This window comes from Magallana gigas, chromosome 4 (genome assembly GCF_963853765.1).
Source record: "Magallana gigas chromosome 4, xbMagGiga1.1, whole genome shotgun sequence".
In the NCBI taxonomy this organism is placed as follows: Eukaryota; Metazoa; Mollusca; class Bivalvia; order Ostreida; family Ostreidae; genus Magallana; species Magallana gigas.
The window spans coordinates 51,775,437-51,792,237 of NC_088856.1; the positions used below are offsets into that span (position 1 = coordinate 51,775,437).

Sequence of the window (16,801 nt, forward strand, 5' to 3'; positions counted from 1 at the left end):
TATAAACATGCATTTTAGATATTTTGCAAATTAGTTGTAAAAAAAGATACGGAGTAACCCATATGACTGTACAAGTAGTTTTCCCCTTCATCATATAATTGACATTTTTCTTATCGTTTTATGAATGGGAAATGTAGAGCGCATGCTTGAACAAGGAACATTTTTTGGTCACTTATTAGCCTTGGCTAGATACATCTCTGATTAAAATATTTTGTTTGTTCAAGCATGCGCTCTATGTTTTCTGAAAGAAAAACAGCTTGAAAATAAGCTGTTTTATGCTAAAAATGCAAAACTGGCGGGAAAAGGTTTTCTTTACAATGTCATATATTTCTAAATTGTGGGCAGTTGAATCAAAATGAACATTATGTAAATTATATATTAAACATCACATGTATATCTGTACAAAGAATTACAGTAAAATGATGATGTTCATTTTAGGGGGCCATAGCCTTAGCCCGGGCGCCCCCCCCCACACTTTTTTTTTTGCAAAGGTAGACCTAACCATTAGGCACATAGCATCAGAGAGGGGCCAGCCCCCCCCCCCTCCACCTTTTCTCAAAGGAGTCAAAGGTATACCAGCCACCTCCCCCTCGAATTAGAAATTTCATTGTTTGGGAATTTTTTTTTGACAGGTAAGATATTTTATAGGTATATAGGTAATACTATATATGCTTCCGGCGCCATTGTTACATTATGTATAAATTACATGGTCATGAGGACTTGGTGTGTAAATCATTATAAAACTTCTTGATATTTTTCCAGGTGTGTATAGAATAGCAAATATGTCAGTGAAACCTACAAAGATGGTGCGCGCAACATCGTGCATGGAGTGACAGGGACGCACAGGATTACGCAGTCTGCAATAAAGCCGAGGTAAATTCTGTCACCATTGATACCCACAAATAAAACAGTTGTGATGGGGTAGGGTATATATAAAGGAGTGATCAGTTGTGATGGGGTAGGGTATATATAGGAATGATCACTTGTGATGGGGTTGGGTATATTTGAACAATAAAATGCTGTTTTTGCACGGTGATTCATTTGGGATATAAAAGTAGCAACATTGCAGGAAAAATATATAACCAGCGTTAGTGGGTTATGTAAATTTTTCCTGCAATGATCGCTACCTTCATAACCCACATGAATCATCAAAGATAGCATTTTATTTTTTATATTAACATTTTTACTTTAACTAATTAATAAATTGATTATGAAAAGTTAGTAAAATTCACTAAATTACTGTTAATGTACATATAAGTATGTCAGCTAAAAGAAACAGCCAAAATCGTCTCCTGTGAGACTTTGAGTCTGGCATCATCATGATTATTTCGTGCAGTCCGTGATTTTACTGAGGTCGCTGTAGGTTCAGATAAACAGGGCGTGTCAATTTCAGTCCTGTGTCAGTTTCAGCTGCTGTAGATTTCGACCAATTGATAAATGGGGCGTGTAGATTTCAGTTTGGCTGTTTCTATAGAGCTTAATGAATTAACTATAACTTTCCGTAAGAAATAGAGGAACTTATACTTGGTAGATGTGAATATATAAGATTGAACAGTTGTTCAGAACGGTTGGGTATATATAGGAATGATCAGTTGTAATGGGGTTGGGTATATATGTGAATGAACAGTTGTGATGGGGTTGGGTATATTTATATACTTATATTTAATACATTTGTTGCAAATTATGAAAATAACAATGTGTTCATTACTTTTTCTTTTGTGATAACCTAGAAAGCCACGTCGATTAAGATGACGTAACAAAAAATAGTGCAACAATATTGCAAGCATTTGATTATCGTGATAAATAAATATGACACTACTTTTGACAAGACAACACTTTTTGGGAGTTGATTTCTAATCAACTCTCCTATGCAGTCACTCGGACAAACCGAAAGTGAAACAGTGTTTGGACCTCAGCACAAATCATTGCTCCTGACAAGACTTAGTTCTTGAAAATAATTGATCATTTCGATGTAATAAAGCATTGTTTTTCAAGGAAAATTATTTACAAATACCTTTAAAATAGTCAGATTTTAAATGGTACGAACAATTTAAATATTTTTGAAGTCGTATGTATTCCTACGCCAGAGTTCAATATTTACGGTGTCAGCCGAGCGTTTGGTTGAACGAGACTAGAGTTCAATATTGCTTGGATCCATACAATTTGCGATAAATATTTTTACCAGTGATACATAGTTTGATTGAATTAATTTTATCTATAAATATTATTTAACATGATTCATGTGGAGGTTTCTCGACATTCTAGTTGAAAAAGTTCAAAAATTCATATTATAAAAATATGCGTAATTCAAATTAGAAACTAAGTATACACGTACTTGTCATGCAAAATAACATATCATTGATTTTAAAATAAATAAACATCAACAAAATCAACTCCCGTCAGTTCTTCAGTACTTTGATTTATTATTAAAAAGGGAAACAGAAAATAAAATTACTTGTACAATTGAAAAAAATAACAATTGAAGCTTGGCGGAATAGTTCCACCTCTGTTGAAGTCGCAGAGCGGTTAGAAATTTGAAAACAAAGCGATCGAAAGTTGAGTTAGATTCTACTTACGCATTTTCAGGGGAAAATCTATCGCAGAATCAGATTCAAGAGCATAATGATTTCCTCCGACATAATAGAAGAAAGCGATTTTAACGAAATTCTTTTTACGGAACAAATCGGACAGAAAAGCACAAGGAGTTAAATTTGACCGTGATCCGTGAATGGACTAAACACGAAAGGTCTGTGATATTGCGTTTGTAATTTTGACCGAGACTTGTAATAATATACAAATATTGACTGGGGTTGAGGGCAACAGTGATTATATTAGCCCCCGAGGGACGAAATATTGCCCGACGCGAAGCGGAGGGCAATATTTTCGTCCAAAGGGGGCTAATATAATCAATGTTGCCCGAAAACACAGTCAACATTTGTTTTGTTATATGAAGAAACAAACCAAAATTTAAGAAATTAATTGAAAACAGATCGCCGTAATTTTCTCAGCTCAACAAAGAATTCACGAATTCAATTTTGTGCAAAGTTCATTTCAAAAATATCCTCAGCATCAAACGGCGCCGTCACTTGTGATATTCCGCCGACCGTAAGAATTATCAGACAGGTGTTCTACCTGATTTTACTTCACAGTAATTCGCAAATCCTTAATATCCGTTATGATAGCAAACCGTTGCATTGCGCGTTCGTTGTTTACTTGCCTTGACTGTCTGTCTATTATGACGTCACCTTGTTTTGGAGTCGCGAAGAATTATTTACGTCACCGTTTACGAATCAACAAATCAGAGGCGATTATTTGAAATAGAGGGAATGTTCTCTAGATATTATTCCTAGCCGGTCAATATCTAAAAAATATTGACCGGTCAATATTTTTCGGACGAGCTGATATTACAATTATTGACTATTCGTCTATATAGAGTTATATAGTGAGAATATACTACTGAATATAACAAAGTCAGATATGAATTTTCACTAGATTAACTCCTTGAGAAATTGCAGTTGTAATTTTTAAGAACGCTTCGTTACGATGTCGATCCATAACCATTCTGTTTACAGGCCTGACGTGTTATTTAACATGAATCATTTATCCCCCGCATGAACGAATAAAACTTAAATTTGTATAACAAAATACAGATACGATTATTTTTTATGCCTAAATTATGTTTTCATTACGATATGTAAATATGTGTGTTTCAGCACAAGTCGGTCAGTTTTTGCACATAAAAAAAGTAGTGACCTAGATTATTCATGCGCTACTTTGACCTCTTGACCCATAATGATGTTATGCAGGAATAACAGCTTGCGTAAACAGTGTTATATAAGGGAAAACATTTGCAAGTGTAAATATAGTGGAATGAACAGTTGTGATGGGTAAGGTATATGGGAATGAACAGTTTTAATGGGGTTGGGTATAAATATTCTAAGGAATGATCAGGCAATCCAAGCTCAGTCCTTGGTACTGACCAGTTGCTCTCTCTCTCTGTCTCTGTCTCTCAGTCTCTCTCTCTCTCCTCTCTCTCTCTGTCTCTCTCTCTCTCTCTCTGTCTCTCTGTGTGTCTCTGTCTCTGTCTCTCTCCTCTCTCTGTCTCTCTCTCCTCTCTCCCTCTGTCTCTCTCTCTGTCTCTCTCTCTCTCTCTCCCTCTGTCTCTCTCTCTGTCTCTCTCTCTCTCTCTCCCCTCTCTCTCTGTCTCTCTCTCAGTCTCTCTCTCTCTCTCCAGATGTTAGACAATATTGTAACACTTTAAATTCCAGTCTTATTTGTTTATTTATTGTTAAATTAGTTACCTATCATTAGGGTCTTCCGTTTCCAACGGAAGACCCTATTGTTTTTGTTAGGTTTCTTTTTCTCTATTTTTCACTATTATTATTCTTTTTTTTCTTAACATTTTTCTTAAAACTCAAATATCTCAAATATGCTACAATGGATTTTTATGAAAATTTCACGAATAATACAAAATATCAAGGTCTTTTATCATGTACATTTTTGTTGATGACGTCACTTCCGGTCGGCCGTTATATTCGTTTTTCTTTTTGTAAAAAGTGATCTTGTCCTCCCTTTTTCGCAAAAACGATTAAAGATAGAAAATTGAAAGTTTCAGGAATGATAGATTTTTGAATTTCTAGGGCCGATCAGGTAAAACTACGATCGTCCGTCACTTCCGGTCCGCTCAAACAGCATTTTTGGAAAATTGTGTTTTAAAATTTTTTTAAATCAAAAAATCTACAATTTTTTTTCCATCAGAATATGTTTTAAACTTATCAAATTTTAATATAAGCAGGTCGTTCGTCACTTCCGGTCGTCACCGGAAGTGATTGTAATATTTCGATTTTTGGAATTTGAAAGCATATGCGTTTTGTTGACATTTTTGTACTGAATACAAAACTGAAAACCGTTTGAAAATCGGACAACGCATTGCAGAGATATTGAAGTTTAAAAATGACGTTTTCCGGAAATCTGCATTTCGCAGTGTAGGTTGAAAAATTAGTTTAAAAGGAAGTTAATATGATAGTAAATCGTACCAAATGTCAACAGTTTAATTGAACCCTATCAATTCAAAATCAAACGAAAGACCCACTTGTTGCTCGCAACAAGGTGCTTTCAGGTAATTCAGGCATTCTCGAGAAATTAAACGTCAAAGTTTCGAAGCGAGAATTTGAGTAGCTCAGTCGATAGAGTTGTGGACATGGCCCAGGTGACCCGGGTTCAAGCCCCGATTGTCGCAATTTTTTTTAAAACTATTTTTCGCTTAGATCTACGATTTTATCTTTGAAGTGATAAGTTTAATCTAATCTATTCAAAAATCGGACGGAAGACCCACTCGTTGCTCGCAACGAGATCGTGTCTAGTTTTCCTTATTTTCAGTCACCCGTGCTATTTTTAGAATTGTTTATACCAAGTCACTCATAAGGAGTGATGCCCCATTGTTATATAACCGATCACTCATTAGGAGTGATGACAGTTTACTATATATTTAATTCAGGGCAGTACGTTTTTGACTCCGTTTAGACTACAATGTGATATTCTTTGGATTTATTGTTTATTGTGAACTTTGTTGATTTTATATATCTATATCGAGATTTAACAGTTACTAAAATAAAATGTAAACAAAACATCGGACTTTTTATTCCCAAGGAGGAAATTAATCGCCCGGGGCGATCAGTGCTTAGATATCAAAAAGCTACCTGGTGGACAATTGGTTTAATTAATTACATGAAAATGGGAATAATTGCTCGGACTACGTTACAATATATTTTTTTTTTTTTTTATTTGCATTTTTCAAATTCAAACATACATAATTACTATTAAACTGATGTCAACTTCTTTTTTAAATATTTTAATCACTCTTTCATACCACTTTCATTCATACACTCATTCAAAAATCAAAATTAAATGAACCTGAGGTTGTATATTAAATGGTTAATAAAAATAATAAATGAAATAATAATATTCGTAGCAAATTCCACCTCTGTAAAATATAGGTATACAATTATAAACAAAAGAGATCTTCCCACTGTGACCAACATTTTTCAAATTTCCTAAGTTGAAATTTTTGAACCGATGCATATTTCTCTATCTTGTATTTAAAACTCAAATAATATAATAGATCAACATAGTTTGGAATCTTATTCTGCTTCAAACATATATATATGAATTGTTTTGTATATAAAATTATGAAGTTCACAGGTTTATTGTCTACACTTAGAGAATTTTCTCCAAATAGTATATTGATAACATTGAATCCAACCCTCTTTGTTGTTTTTCTATATATAGACATACTAAGATCATTCCACAATGGTAAAACATTAGTACAACTAAAGAATACATGTTGTATTGTTTCTATTTCTTCTTTACAAAAAGTACAACAATCATTTGTAATGATCTTGATTTTTTTTAAATAATAGTTAACAGGAAGAATTCTGTGTAGAACTCTGTATTGCAGCCATTGAACAGATGTATCATTAGTTGTCATAAAACATATTTTGAAACAGTCTTGTATGCACAAATTTTGTTCAAGTGGTAATTCATTATTCCATCTTGATATTGCAGTTGGAACCGCTTCAGTATAGTTCAAAATTTTATAAATTGCCTTTGTACATTTTTCATTCAATAAAATCACTTCAAAATACATTGGTAAAAAAGGAGTACAATTTTTTTCAATATTTACTCTTTCAACAAACACTGATTTTAAAAACTTTGAAATAGCGCTAATAATACTGTTGTATTGCATGACATATATATCAGGCAAGTTAAACATATGTAAAAAATAATCGTATGTCAAAAAAGCTCCATTTGCAGATAAGAAATCTCCAACTAACTTTACACCATGTTGGTACAATACATTAATAAAGAAAGATTTATTGGCAACTGTAATACAAGAGTTGTGCCATATTGGAACATTGATAATATTTTTCTTAATATAACCAGGCTGTTTGTTTAACATGTTCACTACCTGGTGCCATGATTGAAAAACATCTTGCCAAAAAACATTATTTTGTTTAATCATCTTTCTTATAAAATCATCCCCAAACTCTAACATTTTCATAGTAACATTTTTGCCGTTAATTGCAAAAAAAATATCCATCCATGGTTTGTGTTTGAGAGTTAACCTTTTAATCCATGAGCATTTGAGAGAAGAAACAAAATTATGGACATCCAGCATTTTTAAACCACCTTTTGTGTAATCTTGAGTAACTATCTTTCTTTTTACTTTATCACCTTTAGATTTCCATATAAAATTAAATATTGCTGTATTCAATGAGGATAAAAATGCTTTATCAGGTGTGGGTAGCGAAATAAATAGATGATTCAATTTCGGCAAAATTAGAGTCTTGGCCACGGTTACTCTACCAACAGGAGTTAGAACCCTTCTGTTCCATTGTTGAATCAGTGAAAGAATTTTTGGCAGTTGTATATTGTAATTTAATTCAGTAATTTTATCTAACTCTACACAGAATTCTATCCCTAACAGGTTAAAAGTTGTACAACCCCAATTGAGTTTCCATCGGGTATGGTGAAAAACCTGATCTGAGAACTTTCTCGAGCCTATCCAAACCACCTTGGTTTTTGAGCTGTTGATTTTTAATCCCGAAAATTTTGAGAAAAACTCTAATGTATCTAGAGAATGAAAAAGAGACTCTGGTGAACCATCAAGTGTCAGTGTTGTATCATCTGCATATTGAGTTATCTTGTGTTCTTTACCATTAACTATGATACCCTTAATGTTTGTATTCTGTTTGATAAGTATGGCTAGGATCTCTGCACAGAGTAAAAATAAATATGGAGCAATCGGATCTCCTTGTCTGCAACCTCTCTGTATGTCAAATTGATCAGACAGATGTCCACATTGCAAAATAGCTGCTTTAAAGTTTGTATTTAAGATCTTAACCCAGCTAATTATATTTTTTCCAAACCCCCAAAAATGCAAAACTTTGTAAATAAACTCCCATGCAATAGAATCAAATGCCTTTTCAAAATCTATGAGAATAAGTAAGCCAGGAATTTTTAATGACTCTGTATATGCCATAAGGTCATATACAAACCTTGTGTTTTCACCTATGTATCTGCCTTTCATAAAACCAGACTGTGTTTCTGAAATAAGATAATCAAGGGTAGATTTTATTCTATAACTAATGCACCCTGAGATAAGTTTATACATGACATTTAGCAAGGTAATTGGGCGCCAATTTTTTAAAAATTGTCTTGGCTTATCACCCTTGGGTAAACAGGATATAATTCCGAGCCTTTGAGTAATGGGAAGCTCTTGTTTGCTAAATATACAATTTATAGCTGATACAATGTACAACTTTAGATCTCTCCAAAAAAATTTAAAGAACTCAACAGTGAATCCATCGCTTCCTGGGGATTTGTTATTTTTCATATTTTTTAAAACTAAGGAAATTTCTTTTTCTGTGATATTTCCCTCAAGGGAATCTGAAGTCTTTCTATCGAGCCTCTGAAAATGTAGGGGATTTAATACATCTGTAAGATTTATATCAATGTGTTCAGAGTCTCTACAAGTATACAAACTTTTGTAAAAAATCTTTACCTGTTGTAAAATTTCAGACTGATCATAAATAGTATTGTTTTCATCCATCTCCACCTTCTTAATAGTTTTATTTATAAAATTTCGAGATTCCAGGCTGCAGAAATATTTAGTAGGTTTTTCCCCTTCTTCTACCCATTTGGCACGTGACCTTATAACATGTCCCTGTAATTTTTCTTTCCTAAGACCTTCTAGTTCCAATTTTTTTTCACTAACAAGATCAATATTAACATGAGGATTTGATTCCAATTTTTCTATATCTTCTAACAAGGACCTCTCTTGCTTGTCCCTTTGTTTTTTCTTAAAAGAAGAGTATGAAATGGTGACACCTCTAATTTCCATGAGCAGAACTTCCAGGAAATTCTGGTCCTCAATGGATTCCGAGGAAGTACCTTTATATTGGTTATGCACTTGTTGTATTGTGTCTTTGACTTTTTGAATGTAAGTTTTGTCAATTAATAAAGAATTGTTGAATTTCCACAGCCCTCTGCCTCGTTGAAATGTATTGAATTTTAACTCTAAAATGACCGATGAGTGATCTGACCTATAACCTGGTTTAATAACAAAATTTTCAACAATGTTGGATACATTTTCAGAAATGAGGATATAATCTAATCGCCCTTGCTTAAAAGGGGTTTTCTTTCTCCAAGTAAAAACCCTTTTACTTGGATTTAAAATTCTAAAATAATCTGAAAGTTGCAAATCAGACATAATTTCAAGAAGTTTGTCTCTAGCCTTAGGGTTACTGATGCCCTTGTAATTTTCAGTATCTATGCTGGGATTAAGAACAAGATTAAAGTCACCACAGAGAAAAATATACTCATTATCAAAATCTAACAAAACATCTCTAACCATATCATAAAAAGTGGGTGTGTCAGTATTTGGACCATATATATTAATAATTGTTACCTTGTTTTCTTCGATGACCATATCAAGAGCCAGAAGATTACCATCATTATCCCTACGAGTTTGATTGACCTTGAATTCAAAATTATTGTTAAACATAATGGCCACTCCTCTGGTGTTTGATTTGAAAGAATTAAAAAAGCATGTATAACCCCACTGTGTTTCAACAAATGGCTCAATATCTTCAGTAAAATGTGTGTCTTGGAGACATAAAATTGAGTAACCCTTTCCCTTGTAATAATTTAAAACATCTTTACGTTTAGAAGCAGTTGATAAACCTTGACAGTTCACTGTCGCTATTTTTAAAGTATCAGTCACGATAAATTAACAAAACAGTATATACACAACCTCTTACCTCATTGTAAACAAATCTGAAAAATCTGGCACACATTCTCACACCTCGCACACAAACCTCACACACATGTAAACATAAGCGAAGTCCGATCCCGATTTTGTCCACTGAACACATGTACACCGATCCCGATACTTATCGCGCACCTGCTACCGCCGCATCCTGCTGATCATTTAAGTGTCTCTTCAAGTCCTCAGTTTGTCACCTATTTGGTCCAACACATCGAATTTGTGTCTTTTACCCTTGGTATCCAAGGCGAAAACTTTTCCGTTGAAATACCAGGCCTGGTCGATTCTGTCGTCGTTGTTTAGGTCGCGTATTAGATGCCCGTTCATTGTTGTAAGGTGGTCGTGCATAAAAAAGTGTTTTTTTAGCTGAGCGTCCTGCCTCTTGCGGATGACCCTTATTTTAGTTTCGGAATTCCTAAACTTGGCGATGACAGGTCTCGGCCCATTCTGTGCCCCACCTCCGGGAATTCTGTGGATTTCCAATACATCGTGTGGGTCTAATTCAATGCCTACCGTTGATTTTAAGATCTGTATAAGGTCCTCCCTAAGTTTCTCCGTTTTGTTTTCTTTCCAGTTGGTGAACTTTATATTGTTTTTTTGTGAGTATTGTTGGTTGCTATTTGAGAGCTTTAGTGCAGCTTCAGCCGTAAATAAACACTTTTTCAACTTTTGAGACATTTCTCTAAACTCACTAGCTTGTTTGTGGAATTTTTCCTGCAAATTATTAAAGTCCAGACTAAACCCATCGGACATTTCTTTTGTCATAGTATTGAACTGTTTGGAATTTTCATCTAGTTTCTGCTCTAACTCGTTTGCAATTTCTTCTTTGATTTCTGCTTTAATTTCCTCTTTTATTTCTTCTTTTATTTCAGTTTTTATCTCTTCCCTCAGTTTACACAATATAGCCGAAACGATTTCTTCTATGTCTGATTTTTTAACCATTGTTCCTTTAATTTCATTGAGACTTTCTTGAATTGCCGTCAACTCATCTGTGTCGACCATTTCGGGGGCACCATAGGGGGGCGATTCTCTACTGCTCTTTTTGGCGCAATTACCAGGCGTTTTATCTAAGACAGTCATAGATCTAGTTGATATAGGGGTTGTTTTCAAGCCTAGCTGCGTAATTCTTTGCTGTTTAGTTGTATCTAATTCTGTTGTCTTTTTACTTTTCTCACCTTTTTTAGCCCCTGTCTTTTCCGTCTTATCAGCCATTGTGAACTGTTACTCACGGATTTGTAAGAATTCCAAAAGTCCGAAATAAAAGCCACTTTACCGTTGAATGTCACAATTTTCCACATACGGTGAGAACTTAATCAAATAAAACACTTGCATATGATTTTGAGACTAAAAAGTCAGAAAATTACCGTTTAACAAGTTAATCAGCGGAGCGGTTGTTTTTACGTCAACCCTTCACCATCACGTGACCGGAACCTCACGTTACAATATATTGAATGTAGTGGTGTTATATTAATTTATTTTCACAAATTATATAGATCTAGTTTGTTTGGAACAAAGCACATACTCGGAGTGTGTTCAGTATTGTTATGAATGAATTTCTCAAAGTGGCACAATAATGGAGTTTAATATCTGATAAAAGATGACAAGTTTCATTGTCAGATTAAATTGTATTTTTGTGAATAGGAGAAAAGGAGTATGTATTTAAATTCACATATGCAAGATCACTTGGTCATAATGAAGAATGATGTATTCACATAATTTCAATATAGAATTCATTATTGAAAAATTACAACTTTTAATATCAATAGACCTTTGTTAGCTGAATAAAATGCATACAAATTCCAATCTAAAAATTTGTGCACAAGGAAATCTTAGTTTGGAGAATATATTTTTCTGCATCAGTTCCTGCCGATTCTGGATATCAATATGAAATTAATGAATTTAGTGAACAGGTCCCAAACTTAAAATTTTCACGATGAAATCTTAGTTGTATGTCTCAGCATATATATTCTTCTGCATATCATGTTTCTATAAAATACCATTAAAAATTCCAGATTTGATTGTTTTCATAATTTCATTCTATTATATTCTATCATAATGTCTCTATTTGCGGTGAATGGCATCTAGATAGAATGTTCTATCATTAAAATTATTTTGTTGTAAAATAAAGGTTAGCCTGGTCACTGAACAAATCATTCCATGCTAGGTCAAGGGAAGGGGAGGGTAGGGGTCTGTACACCCCCTCCTCAATTTAATTTTTATTCACTTGTTTTATGCTGTTATAATGATGATTTATCAGTTTATTAAATGAGATTTCATTTCTTTTACAGACAGACAGATGGCCACACAATGGATATATAAAGAAGCTGATTCGTAAGGATGGGTGCTGGTACTACTTCAACAAAAGGCGAGAGTGTTCCGACAAAGATGTACCCAAGTGCAAACTATATTCCTATTAATTATCTACTCCCTCTAGCTAGCTAATTAACACTGAATTATAAAGACTGTGTCTGTAAATATTATACATGTATATGGGAAGTCTGCATGTTAAATATCTGAGGTGTTACAAGCTTGAAATTCTCTTTTTGTGTGTTTGTTTAAAAGTCTCTTATTTATATCTTTTGATGTTTTGAAAATTTTCACTGAAACTATTTCCCAAGCATGAAACATTCAGCTTCATGTTCATTCATATCATCACCATGTTATAACATGCTTCATTTGTAAAATATTTTATTTATTTTGCCCAAAGTTGGCACGTTCATATGATCGGTTACAGATGTGGCCGACTGTGTGAAATTCAAATCACACTCAAGTAGATTATTTATACACTAGCATACTGTGGCCATGTTATAAATAACTGTCGTGGAGAAAAACTTACAGTTTTTCAATATACTTATTCATCTCTAAAATATGTATTTAAATTTAGTAATTCAAACAGTTAAATTTTCATTTCTTTGAAATATATTCTATAATAAATTTAACTATTAAAGAATTTAATGATTTTGGTGCTTTAAGAAAAAAACACGTTTAGAAATTTTTATGTATTTTATTTTAGCTTTTGTCTGGTTACTCTGAGGTGTCATTTTATTTATTGCACATGTCAACTTTATTTTATCGGGTATGCCAAACTTAAGGTTTCTTTGTTCTTCTGATAAAAGTTTTTCGAATGTGGGCTTCACAAGATTTTTGAGGTAATTTTGTTGTAAATGTTTTTATAGCATCCATTTGATTTAGTCCATGAGTGATAAGTTCTTTATTACGGGATTAACGATGCCCCTAGAATTATTTACCTGGCCAAGTGTTGTTTAATTAATTGCGTCACAAAGACTTATAGATTAAGTGGACACGCATTGACCAAATGTTCTTTTGTAATTCTAATTCTTTTTTTGACAACCAATATCTCCAGAATCATTTTTGATTGGTTAAAAAGGACATCTTAGAAATTTGATTCAAACAGGTTGCGCGTCCAGGCTGGTCACTTTTCATCATTGAATAAAACCAGCCGGACGTTTGCTTTACTCCTGCCTTCTTTAATCTATCTAGGTAACTTTAGTTCTATTTTTCTTAGGTAATTAACTAATTAATTTGTCATGTAATCATTTTCAACTTTAGATTGAAAATTAATAAAAGACATAACTATTACATGAATTATTGATTTGCACTCATTCAAATTTTTCCTCATAAGATGAGAAGAGTATTAACTAGCATGTTGTTGGATGTGACCTGAGTTATGCTAGATATTTGAAGTACGCATTTTTAGAGTACTGATTAATTATAAAAAGCAGTTGTTGATCAATAAATTGACAAACAAGAAACATTCGTTTCTGGATTATTATTATTTTTTTAATTAAAAAAGACAAACTCTGGTTAAAAGATGAGTTTACAGGACAGTGGTATTGTATGATTTTGTTTTTCCTCGTTCTACTTGTTGTCAATAGTTGATATAAGAAGCATGCATAATTACAATTACATAATACATCCCTAATTAATGTCTCAGAAGCAATGGTCCAGCCACTACCTTTGTATAAGTATTGACTACTTAGGACCATTTCACAACTCTCAAGATCCCTTCACCGCAAATGTGGTTTCACGATGAAATTTGACATGCAATTCTCAGTGCAGAGATGTTAATCAATGAACCCCATGAGTTTATTTATTTCAATTTTCCAACAATTTACTATTATTCTATAATTTTTAAAGTCGGCATCCTATCATTGCTCCATGTTTGTTTTCAATGGTGATCTTTCAAGAATGCAATAAGTTTTAATAAAACTACTTTTCAAGCGCTGTGAATATTTATTTGGTAACCTATACAAACTCTTTACAGAAGGCGGAAAACAGAGCTACATCTATACATCTATGGTAAATCCAACTCGGCTCGTTTTTACTCCCGGTCTACATGGTCCGCGGAGTAGTGCTATTTTTTTCTCCGTTATCAAATTGCGCAAATAATTAAATTCTTACAATGCATGCAAAAGTATACTTTAAATCCTAAAAATTCAGCATTGGTAAGTTAGGGTTTATGATCTCAAGCAGAATATGCAGTCATTGATAGGAAAACTGGATGACATTTTCTCTCGATCTATTTCTTGAGAGTTAAGCTTTATAAATACATGTACAGTTCTTATAAAGAAATGATAATGAAGATGGGTGGGGGGTGGGGGGTGGGGGGAAGATAAGATAGCGTAGATGCCCATTCGGTTTGGTCAAAATCTACAAGTTCAATTTTTTTTTTCAATTTAATTAAATCTATTTGATAATGTTATAATACAAGTTTGCACAAGCAAAATTTCTGACTATATTCAGTCATAAATACACTTTAACAAACGATAAGAAAAACACAAAATTGCATTTACAGAAATTTGTGGGGTCGGTAACATAGGCGTCGGAACCAGGGGGCTAGGGGGGCTTAGCCTCCCCACTTTTTTTTGTAAAGTTAGACCCCACCATTGGCCACATACTGCCACATAGCATCATAGAGCCCCCCCCCCCCCCCCCCCCACACACACACACACACTTTTTCTCGCAACAAATATAATTGTTTGCAAATTTACCATGAAAAAATTGAATTATTGAGAAATTGAGGTAATATGGTATATTAGTTTTTTTTTGCTCGTCAAGATTTCTGAGGATTAGTATACCCTCCCCCCCCCCTCCCCCCAACTTTCAATTTGCTTCCGACGCCACTGGGTAAAGTTCACAAGCGTTCTCTTACCCTCGCCCAAATATAGCTCATATTTCCAGACAGTAACCATGTATTTTATATATATTCATGTCGATATCAATATGCTTTCATTTCTGCATTAATGTGAACATATTGCGGAAATATCAAGTGGACTTCGCAGGCGCGGGAATTCTGACATTACGTTTTCGTCACTCTACACTGAATCTAACTGTAGACGGCATATGTAGATTGCATTTGACATATGAATATTGATATAAACACAGGGGCCAAGCCCGTTTTAACATTAATTTCAATGTAACCATAAATAAAGATGGTTACATTGAAATTATTGTTAAAACGGCTTGGAAATTAATGTTAAAACGGGCTTGGCCCCTGTGGATATAAAAAAAAACCCCAGAGTAATTATTTTATATAAATTCCAAATCATACTAGCATCTGATACGATATTTATTCTCTCTCTCTCTTTCTCTCTCTCATGCATGCTTCTAATGTCAGCGACTAATTTTTTTAAACGACTATTAACAAAACGATGTCATGCATATATATGCGCATTTTTTACAGTTAAGGCGAAGTAGGAATAAAATTCTTCAATTATACCTCTTCAATTACTTCTTTTAGCAGTTAGCACGTATATAGATGTTTTAGATAATCTCTTTGTTATTTCTGATATTATCTATTTATTTCTTCAAAAACTTTCGTTAACTCAATTCTTCTATAAGAACATTTATAATAGCTTATTGCAAGATAAAGAAAAAAATATATTAAAGTTTAAAAAATCAATGGTGTATAATATGAGTGAGATATGTCTCGTCATATATACATGTAGAATGAAGTTTCCCTTGCCCATATTTAACAAATACGAATTATTAAATTAAATAATGACAATTTTTAATAAACCTGAAAAAACCCAAGAGACTCTTAATGTTATTACCATGTTTTAGGGTGCCAGATACTTGTGAAGATGTCAACAGATCAAATAAATCCACGTGTTTATTTGATTCTCATTTTTACATTGGATTATTGCCTATAAGTTCCGTTTTATTTTAACTTGAGTTATCACTTCGTTCTGTTATTATAACCTTTGTGAGTGATATGACGAGTTATGATTTTTTAGACATTATATGTTTTCATTTTTTCCCTCTTTTTTCCAAAATTTTAACAACTGAACAGGAATCAATGTATTGGTCACAAAGTTGCTAGTCCTAGATCTGAAGCAATACTGATTTATTTCCGGATAAGCATAGTTACTCTATCTACGAGTCTTTCTTCCTATATAACTATTTTAAAAAAAGTTAACAAGAATTATCAGGTATCAATCGGCATTTATTGATCTTCGGTCCTTACATTCGAACGTTTTTTCTCCCTATAATATAATTTCTATAGAGAAATCAGCACATCCAGCATTATCGTGAAGACACCCTCATAATTCCGCACCCAAGTCAATATTAACACATGTGCACAACTAAAAAGGGGGGGGGGGGTGTCCGGAGCCCCTTCGGAAAAAAAATTCATAAATTTCATAAATTTACATAGTTTTTTAGATACGAGCATGCAACAATTAAATCGGGGGTCATCAACGTACTCTCTACGTATGCCCTTAGGCTATAGTCTTTTTCATTCTCACTTTTATCAGTAAGGGGCCCTAACCCCCTTCCCCCCTTTAACCGCCCCTTTAGTTCCGCGCACGTGTTAATTTTTACAGTGGTGTCTTCGCGATATTGCTGGATGCTGTGAAATCTTGTAAATTGTGATCAAAGAGAGGTAACTCTGTATCAGCTATATAACACAACTCGTAGACTACCTATATCGTAACTGGGTAAGAGGTACATAAA

General features: G+C 33.6%; 1 protein-coding gene and 1 long non-coding RNA gene across 2 annotated transcripts; one reads left to right on the top strand and one right to left on the bottom strand.

Annotated features, from left to right (window-relative positions):
• The first annotated feature begins 722 nt into the window (after nt 1–722).
• Nucleotides 723–12,304, top strand: LOC117682072 (uncharacterized). The gene is made up of 2 exons (XR_010713372.1): nt 723–873; nt 12,115–12,304. It is a non-coding gene; the product is annotated as an uncharacterized lncRNA (long non-coding RNA).
• Nucleotides 9,104–11,257, bottom strand: LOC136274921 (uncharacterized). Its single transcript, XM_066082848.1, has 2 exons — nt 9,822–11,257; nt 9,104–9,538 (listed from the first exon to the last, which is right to left on the bottom strand). Exon 1 carries the CDS (start codon nt 11,036–11,038, stop codon nt 10,004–10,006), a length of 1,035 nt encoding a protein of 344 aa, XP_065938920.1. The 5' UTR covers nt 11,039–11,257; the 3' UTR covers nt 9,104–9,538; nt 9,822–10,003.
• Nucleotides 12,305–16,801: the final 4,497 nt, after the last annotated feature.

Bases quoted from the DNA above. Each gene is read 5' to 3' on its own strand.
- LOC136274921 (XM_066082848.1), bottom strand. From the start codon at position 11,038: ATGGCTGATAAGACGGAAAAGACAGGGGCTAAAAAAGGTGAGAAAAGT.